The 10,248-nt window shown below is 43.5% G+C and overlaps 1 protein-coding gene across 1 annotated transcript in view; it reads right to left on the reverse strand.

Moving 5' to 3' along the window:
• LOC136631810 (uncharacterized) overlaps window positions 1–5,311 on the reverse strand; it is a 37,485-nt gene extending 32,174 nt beyond the window's left edge. Inside the window, exons 1-2 of the mRNA XM_066606198.1 lie at window positions 4,878–5,311; window positions 345–464 (exon numbers count right to left, since the gene is read on the reverse strand). Of these exons, the coding sequence (XP_066462295.1) occupies window positions 345–464; window positions 4,878–5,100 (343 nt within the window). The 5' untranslated portion in view covers window positions 5,101–5,311. The remainder of the gene's footprint in view (window positions 1–344; window positions 465–4,877) is intronic.
• Between the last annotated feature and the right edge of the window lie 4,937 nt (window positions 5,312–10,248).

The raw sequence follows: 10,248 nt of genomic DNA on the forward strand, positions 1-10,248 counted from the left end.
CTATCATAGTATCTTCAGAATAGGTCATGAATAGCTGATCAGCTGGGGTTCACCACTTGGGACCAGGGCCAATCAACTGTTTGGGTGCTTGCTGTAATAGGCAAAGCACAGGGTATGGAGCAGAAGCAGATCATTGCAACCTCTGTGTAGTGGCCAGCACTTGTAATTGCAGGTGCAGGTCCCATTAAAATCAATGAGAGAGTAAAATAAGTTATACCGGGTCTTTCCCTGAAAAATTATATCTGTCCGCTCAGCTCTTACTCTATAGCATGCAGCCTATAGTTTGGACAGCATGCTCAAGTTGACAGGTTCCCTTTAATAGTAAAGAGTCTTGGGATACTTACTGTGCTGGCTTATATGCAAGTAGTACAGTGCAGCAGAATGTTGGAGATCAGCATTTTCTGAAAATGCTAAGATCATCAGTGCCTCCAGGGATTCCTTTCCCACCGATGATTCATTAAGTCCTAAAATATAAAATAAATACAAAATGTAAGCTGTACCTACTGTCCATTCTTCATCACTAGAGTGGTTACATCAGAACTGTTCTTGGTTGTCTTAAGAAATGTAACAGAAAGGTAATAGATACAGAGATCATTCACTTCTGCCCTAATGTGAAACAGAGTATATAACAGCTATCAACTGATAACAAGGAGAAGGAATCCTGCTAAAAAGTCTTTGTATAGACTCTCTAAGTCCTGGTACCTATAGTTACACAGCTTGTATTGCCGAAAAGACCCAGTATGAGCATCTAATCTACCCATTATATTGAGTTCATATATGAAAGCCATTTTGGATGGAAAAGTTTTAATCTGGGAAAATGCCAGACATGACAGAAACCAAACGGACCCCATTATAATTGGCGGCATTCATTTCCATCATATGACAGATATTTTTAAGGAGGGGATTCCGTTTTGCTGCTCTCATAATGAAGCAGGAAGACAGAACCACTAACTTTGATGTTAACTAGTTTGGGGTCTTGTTAAGGCCTATTTTTACGCAATGATTGTCAATTGAACGAACGACTCAATAACTTTTCTGCTTTCAAAGAATGAATGTTTACAAGTAAAGATAATCGTTTGAAATCCTCGCCATTTCCCTCGATTGCTGGGTGGTTTGGTAGTGTTTATATGTGAAGATAAGTAGAGGATTGTTTGCTCAGGTGGCATGTGTTTATCTGAAGAATCTCTAGTTTTTAAGTAGTGTGAAGAAATAGCCATTGGTCACTTTGCTTAGCTGGGCAAACAATCACCCCTGCCCTCCAGTTGTTCGAACAACTGCTGTTTAAGCCTAATGATAAACGAACAAACTAGCGATTATTTTTATGCGACCAATGACAAGTGGACAAATAGTGCACGATGGCTTCACGTTTAGAGGTAACGATTATCGCTCACTTGAACAAATTTTGAGTGACAATCGTTGCGTGTAAATGGGCCATTAGACATTCAAGTCATTAATAATAATAATAGAGATTGACTGCACATTAGATAACTTTCTAATAACCAGGTAGCTAATGGAACAATTATTATTAATTCCATGGGGAAAGAGAAGTTAAATTTAGCAACACAATTCCCCCTTTTTTTGTTTATCTGCCATACATTGAGTTATACCCACTCAAGATTATACAAGATAGCTCACCGACTCTCAGATTTATTCCCTAAATGTAAAAGAGAAAAAGGTCATCTGCTTTATTTGTTGTGGCATTGTCCTAAGCCCCTAGGATGCTAGGACGATATTTTGACATGTTTGGAAAACAATTTTGTTATGTCTTTAATAAATGAACCAAGCCTGTATAGCTGGTGATAGATCACGTTTTCTTTGTTCCATAGGGGGAAAAAAAAAAAAAATCACAATATCTACCGTATATACCGGCGTATAAGGCGACGGGGCGTATAAGACGACCCCCCAACTGTCACCTTATACGCCGGTATTCAGTGGAGAAAAAAAAAAAAATTTTATTACTCACCTCCCACGGCGTTCTGTCGCGCTCCGGCAGGATGTCGCTCGCTCCGGCAGGCTGTCGCTCGCTCCTCGTCCCCGCCGCAGCATAGCTTTCTGAATGTGGGGCTTGAAATCCCCGCTTCCAGAAAGCTAATACACACGCCGGCAGCCATGACATCATTGAATGGCTGTGATTGGCTAAAGCACACGTGGCTTCAGCCAATCACACTATTCAATGACATCATTGAATGGGTGTGATTGCTAACACGTGCGCCTTCAGCCAATCACAGCCATTCAATGATGTCATTGAATAGTGTGATTGGCTGAAGCCACGTGTGCTTTAGCCAATCACAGCCATTCAATGCTGTCATGGCTGCCGGCGTGTGTATTAGCTTTCTGGAAGCGGGGATTTCAAGCCCCGCATTCAGAAAGCTATGCTGCGGCAGGGACGAGGAGCGAGCGACAGCCTGCCGGAGCGAGCGACGTCCTGCCGGAGCGCGACAGAACGCCGGGGGAGGTGAGTAATAAAATTTTTTTTTTTTACACTTTTTTTTTTTTTGTATTACCGGCGCATAAGACGACCCCCGACTGCAGAGCAGATTTTTCGGGGTTCAAAAGTCGTCTTATACGCCGGTATATACGGTAAATCTCTTTTTTTGTAATGAAATCTAATTTCGAGTCCCTATGAAGAAGTGCACCAGAAGTATGGATTGGGTTAGTTTTGGGAATATATTAAATTATCGTTATCACACATCAGAAATGTCAGATTGATAGGGGTTTGGCAGCTAGTTGTGAAAACCCATAAGTGAGAGAAGGTCTCTTTTAATTCATTTGAACACAGAGAGAGATCACACTTGTTGCTAGATGTTCATGGAAAGCAGGGATCAGCTGGCATCAGCACCTACTTAGTCACTGGGAGTTCCACTTGTTAGACCACTATCAGTCTGAATTATGAACGGTTGGAATTCCTGGTAATGAATGATGTCACTGGGGTCAAACAAACTATCTGATGCAGTCAAGTAAAACGTATATGCAATATACAAGTAAGGCAAAGTTCACATCTACGCAAGAGGTTCCATTCTGAACCTCAAGCAAATTTCTGGGATAAAGTCCTGGGGCAAAATACTGGAAGCCGGATGGCTGTAATTGTAATCAATATGATCTGCTCAGTCCTGTTCGGGTCCAGCAATTCTGTTATTTCTTACCCAAGGAGATAAACAATATAAACTCGAAGGACTAATGTGAACCTAGACTTACTTTAAAAGCAGTGTATATGAAGTGCAAAATGATAAAATACAGTAAACTACATGCGTAGAGTTCCTTTAACCCCTTCAATGGCAGGTTTAGGTAGTCTTCAGCGCATTTCAACACTGATTTTTAGGAGATTTTCTGGGCGTGCCACTAAAGGGGTTCAACCTTATGTTAGGTTATAAGAGTGGAAACTGTATCACAATGATAGTTTGACATATACAAGCGGTGATAGAAATACAACTGCTAGACAGAAATCTAACAGAATCATAGTGGCTCAATCTTAATGAACTTGGTTTATCCTTGGCACATTAGTTTTCTATTCTATTTCTTCAGTGCTTTCACACATAGGAGCATTATCACCCCTGAATACACTGGCATCCATAATACTCCAAATTTAAGAAATAGCATAGAATGCACACATACATACTGATTTCAGATACGTCTCAGTCACCCATTTGCAGAGAAGACAAAACCCATGGCTATGATAAGTAAAGGTCATTTGTTTCATATGTTCTTGCTATGAGTAGTGACCTGACTTTGGGCATATAATATGAGTGACGGTTACATCATTATCACTGATGCATGAAGTTTGCTCTAACCAGCTCTGTAAACCATTTTCAGAATCTTATCTACCACTATTTAATCATTCCTAATATACAAAAATGACAAAATGGCTAAAGTGAAAAACATGCCTTGCTGCTAAAATGGCTGTGGCAACCTCCAATTCTGGAACATGTAAATGAAAAGCCAGCCATCTTTAATTGCAGCACAGCATCATATGTAAATCTAGACATCCAGCAACATCTGTACACACAAATAATCTACTGTGTTTCCAAAATCTAATGTTTGTATGAAAATACTTGGTAACAAGATATCTTTATAGTTTACCTCCTTGCAAAATAATGCTACATGAAGCAATCAACAATGAAACAGAAAGGACAAAACACTGACTACTTCTTGGGCTCTGCTCACACTAGCCTTAGGGCTATCTGTTCCGTTTTAGAGAAGAAAAACGAAAAAAAAAAAAACCTTGTCAAAAAATTGAAGGGTTTCGGTCTGCTTTTGTTCTATTTTTTTTTTAACACAACTACCAGTGTTTCCCTGAAAATAAGACAGTGTCTTATTAATTTTTGTTCGAAAAGGTTTAACTTTTTTACATGTATAGCTGCCTGGACACTATTTAAATTGACTTTTTTAATTAACTGTTAGCAGGGCTTAATTTTGGAGTAGGGCTTATATTTCAGGCATCCTCAAAAAGCCTAAAAAATCATTTTGCATCCTCAAAAATTCTGGAAAATCTTGCTATGTCTTATTTTCAGGGTATGTCTTTATTTAAGACAATAATAGGTTTTTGTATTATGTTTTTCAGTGTTCAATCATAAATAAGCCAACCCTCTCCCCCGTCCCATAGACCATCAAGTCTGCAGGATGCTGCCAGCTACTATTTTAAGCCAGGATGTATCTAAGCAAAGGGAAGTGCACTCACAGTTGAATAAACACGTGCAGAAAAAGGGACACAACACAAGAGAAGCCCATCCCCCTATGTTCTCCAGGTTGTGTGCCCTATGTAGCCCTCACTATGGCAATAAAGCATGAGCCTGTGGCTACACAACAATTGCCTGCAGCTTCTTGTCTACTATGCATGATATCTGTAGCTTCAAAGCAATGATCATGTTAGTGATAATTACCTGTCTCCATGTGGTTGAGGAACTCCTGGGCTGCTTGCTTCTCATGCCTCTGCAGGACTGGCTCGTAGAGCTGCTTCACTTTGGAGCCTCTTTGCAGGCAGCAGCACTCAGTGAGGGTGGCTGCACATTCCTTGATCTGCTCCACAAAGCTAGAAGACATTCTTTTGACAAAGTTGATAAAATCTTGCAGCAGCTCAGCACATCTCTCACACAAGCGACCCATCCTTGCTCTGATGATAGACAGACCTTCACTCTAAATAACCTTGTGGATACACTGATATGCTTGCTACTAATGCACTGCTTACACAGCCATTGCCTACATACTCCTCACTGCTGTGCATGCACTTCACAGAATCTCCGGCTCCATCTGCGGGATGATCTCTATGGAGGCAGCAGACAAAGAATGCTGAAGTCATCGGACCCCTCTGCAGGACAACTGCAGAACCACACAGTGATGTCATGCTTGGCCACGCCCCCTCCAGGCTGCTCCCTTCCAATTGGTCTGCAGGGTGCCAGGCTCCACACTGTAGAACTGGATATTCTTGTTCTACCTCGAACAAAGGAGCTGAACATACCCTATGTGGAGGACTGGAAATACAAATAATAGTTTGTCAAACCTGTAACACACATTTTTACAACAGATAGCTTGGTATTTATTATGCTGTACTGTGGAAATGTTTTAGGCCAGTGTGGGAAAAAATGCTGCAAAGGAATAAGACTTTTAGAAATAGAAGTTTATTTATTTTTGTCAATTAAGGCTGCCTGTCCACGGGCGGATTTGAATTGCGTTCCCGGCGGCAATAATATGGCCGTAGCGAGCGTAGTGATAGCTCTCCATAGCGTTGCTATGCAGAGCGCTTCCCCCCTGTCCACGAGCGTGGAATCATTGCGATTTTCTGCTCGCGGGTGGCAATTCGCAGCATGCTGCGAATTTACCGCGATTCACCGCGGTCAGCCTATCTGTCAGCTGGGATGACAGCGGAGATCTACCGGCTCCTGCTCCCGGCCGGCAATATCCCACGGCGGATCTCCACCACAGTATACCGCAACGCCCGTGGAAGGCAGCCTTAGTGAATGAACAAATGAGAAATCTAAATCAAATCAATGTTATGTGTGACCCCCTTTTGCTTTCAACACAGCATCAGTTCTTCTAGGTACACTTGCACAAAGTTTTTGAAGGAACTCTGCAAGGAGGTTGTTCCAAAGATCTTGGAGAAGTAACCACAGATCTTCCTGAGATGTGGATTCGCTCGAATTCTTCTGTCTCTTCATGTAATTGCAGACAGACTCAATCATGATATTAGGGCTGTGGGGGTGACAAATCATCACTTCCAGGCAGAGGCGTAACGTGAAGCTTCTGGGCCCCATTGCAAAATCCATAACAGGGTCCCTAACTGTAGTGCTTTATTTATACTACCAGGCTCCCTATATGGAGAAAAGAGGCCTCATAGGCCCCCTAAGGTTCCTGGGCCAAGGTGCAACTGCATCCTCTGCATCCCCTATTGTTACGCCCCTGCTTCCAGGACTCCTTGTTCTTTTTTACGCGGAAGATAGTTATTAATGACATTGGCTGTATGTTTGGAGTCGTTGTCCTGCTGCAGAATTAATTTGGAGCCAAGCAGAAGCCTTTAATTTTTGTAAAAAATTCTTACTCTGCAGCATTTTTTTCTAGACCTGCCTTAGGCTGGGTTCTCACAGGGCGGAATCCTGCCGGAAATCTTACGCTTTTGCTACAACAAAAAAACGCAAGATTTCCGCCGGGAAAGCGCAGCTCCAAAACCCGTGGCACTTAGCCGTGGGTTTTGAAGCGGCTTGGCCGCATGCTTCTCCATTGTGGCAGGGGCTCCCATAGAGAGCAGCATGGCCACAACAGAAAACAAAATACACATACTGCGGCTGGGGAATTTGCGCTGCAGCAACGGCTTCTCCCGGCTTTGCAGTGACGGATTGGCCGTCCCGTGTGGACTAGATTTTTGACAAATCTCGTCCACATGGCTGGCTAAACCTGGAATTAGCGGCCACAGGCAGATTTGCCGCAGCAAAATTCCGCATGGAATTTCCGCGGCAAATCCGCCCTGTGCAAATCCGCTTTGAGAACAGCCGGCACCCGACGTATGAGTGGTATCCACCCGCGATCCTGCTCCATACAAGCATTTGTTCGGTCAATTGTAAATCCAGGTATACAGGCAGGTAGGAACTATTAGGGGTTGATCCAGGGAAGAGTCTGATTCCCATTAGGCAGTCGGGAAGGAATTTTCCCCGAAATTAGCTAATTGGCTCCTGCATCTTGGGGTTTTTTGCGTTTCTCTGGATCAACAACATAGGAGGATAAACAGGCTGGACTAGATGGACATTGTCTTCATTCAGCCTTGCATACTATGTTACTATGTAAATGTAATTGCAAACAGGCTCCTGGAACAGAACCTGTTCACAAGTAGGGAATAGAGATGAGCGAGCACCAAAATGCTCGAGTGCTCGTTACTCGAGTCGAACTTCCTGCCATGCTCGAAGGGTTCGTTTCGAGTAACGAACCCCATTAAAGTCAATGGGCGACTCGAGCATTTTTGTATATCGCCGATGCTCGCTAAGGTTTTCATTTGTGAAAATCTGGGAAATTCACAAAAGTGATGGAAACGACACAGAAATGGATAGGGCAGGCGAGGGGCTACATGTTGGGCTGCATCCCAAGTTCCCAGGTCCCACTATTAAGCCACAATAGCGGCAAGAGTGCCCCCCCGCACTGTCAGCATAAAGATCGTTCTCCTCTGCCACCGCTGTAACAGCGGTGGCAGAGAAGAACGATGTTAGCCCATTGAATTCAATGGAGCTGGCAATACAGCTGGCTCCATTGAAAGCAATGGGCTGCCGGTGAGCGCGGGATGAATGTTCGGGAAGGGCTTAAAAATATAAGCCCTTACCTGAAAATCATCCTAAAATGTGTAAAAATAAAAAAAAAATTTATGTCAGCATAAAAATTGTTCTCCTCTGCCATAGCTGTAACAGCTGTGGCAGAGAAGAACGATGTTAGCCCATTGAATTCAATGGAGCCGGCAATACAGCCGGCTCCATTGAAAGCAATGGGCGGCTGGCGAGCGCGGGATGAATTTTCGGGAAGGGCTTAAAAATATAAGCCCTTACCTGAAAATCACCCTAAAATGTGTAAAAAAAAAATGTATACTCACCTTTCCACTAAAGCCGGAGTTCAGCCGCGTCTGGCCGGCAGTTCTCCTGAACTGCTCTGAGTAGTATTCAGCAGCCGGGGATTTAAAATCCCCGACTGCTGAATGAGCTGACTCTGATTGGTCACAGCCTCACCAATCAGAGGCAGCTCTCACTCACACCCATTCATGAATTCATGAATGGGTGAGTGAGTGCTGCCTCTGATTGACAGCTGAGAGCTGCCCCTGATTGGTCCCTGCGCTGAGCCAATCAGAGGCAGCACTCACCCATTCATGAATGGGTGTGAGTGAGAGCTGCCTCTGATTGGTGAGGCTGTGACCAATCAGAGGCAGCTCATTCAGCAGGCGGGGATTTTAAATCCCCGGCTGCTGAATACTACTCAGAATACTACTGCCGGCCAGACGCGGCTGAACTCCGGCTGCTGCGGAAAGGTGAGTATACATTTTTTTTTTTTCACATTTTAGGATGATTTTCAGGTAAGGGCTTATATTTTTAAGCCCTTCCCGGCAATTCATCCCGCGATCGCCGGCAGCCCATTGCTTTCTATGGAGCCGGCTGTATTGCCGACTCCATTGAATTCAATGATCAGTGCTCGTTTAATCGAGACGAGTACCGCGTGGTGCTCGCCTCGAGTAACGAGCATCTCGAGCACCCTAATACTTGAACGAGCATCAAGCTCGGACGAGTATGCTCGCTCATCTCTAGTAGGGAACCATCTGTATTGTGTCTGGATTTTGTCCTAAAAAGCGACTTCTTCTGGTCTAGTTGGAACAGTTTTCGCCTGATTTATGAACTTTGAGCGCCTATTTTTTAGTCTATTTCCCAGCCATTTCACTTGAGTCTTAATTTACGGGTGTGATTCAGGCGGCGTAGCAGTTTACATCTGATTTATAACGTGTATGCAACTTTTTAAAAGGCTGCATAAAAAGTTATTCAGCTACTCCAGTACCAAGAAGGCGTATTTCCAGCACAAACTTTCAGACCACAGAAAAAGGCAGAGTTCGCAGCATATGGTCACAGCTTATTGTGGGTGCAGGTTTTGTGCTCCTATACACTATGTGAGCAAAAAATATTAGAACAAAAATAATTGCAACATGTTCTATCTTGGCACGTATTATGCGCACATACACGGCACGCTAGTGCATGGCGATTGGCAGCATGCAGCAAGTCATATACATCTATATATAGTACTTGAACCCATGACATAAATTTAGGCAGCAGCATATTTTATTCACATAAATTGCTAAGATAACAAATAGTATAAACACATAAAAAGGCAATACCATGCAAAATCTTACCACATCAATGTAATGATATAACACATTTATATCATGGGACATTCAAAATAAATCCAATTAATTAATCCATTAGTATAAATCCTCACCCATAGTCCTCCTACACACTACCATATTTTGGGCTGTGTGCTAATCCATGGACAGCATGCAGCCCCATTATATACCTATGAGGACATACACATTCATATTTTTTCTACATACTCTGCTGGTCTGTGTGAAAAAAAAACATGGCATGTCCTATTACTGTCTGTTTCACGGATGAGAAATAGGATATGCAGACGCATGTCAATGCGTTGCCTCCGCGTAAATTGGACAGTTGGACAAAATGGACCTATGTCCATGTGCTGTCTGATGCAAGTTAAACCGGAGAGGCGCATGGCTGATGTGCAGCTAGCCTTAGGGCTCATTCACATGGGTGTATTGTCACCACACAGGGGCATAACTATAAAGGGATGCAGGACATGTGGTTGCACCTGGGCCCAGGAGCCTTAGGGGGCCCATAAGGTCTCTGCTCCATATAGGGAGCCCAGTACTATGAATAAAGCACTATAGTTGGGGGTCCTGTTACAGGTTTTGCACTAGGGCCCAGAAACGTCAATTTACATGTCTGTCACCATGTATTATGCACACATATATCCCATGCATAACATGCGGTAATGAAGGCAATTAAAGTCAATGGACCTTCACTCTTCCATTCACACCTGCGTCTCAATACGCAGAAGAAATAAATCATGGCATGCTCTATTTCTCCGAGTGTGATATGCAGCCCTTCATGCATTGCATACGCAGTGCAGAGAGTCACACCGGTGATAATGCAAATCCGCTGCAAGACGGATGGCTTCCATTGACTGCGATGGAAGCCATCCGTGCGAGCCTGTGTAGGGTTCTCACTAGAA

This window comes from Eleutherodactylus coqui, chromosome 1, assembly GCF_035609145.1.
Source record: "Eleutherodactylus coqui strain aEleCoq1 chromosome 1, aEleCoq1.hap1, whole genome shotgun sequence".
NCBI classification, from domain to species: domain Eukaryota; kingdom Metazoa; phylum Chordata; class Amphibia; order Anura; family Eleutherodactylidae; genus Eleutherodactylus; species Eleutherodactylus coqui.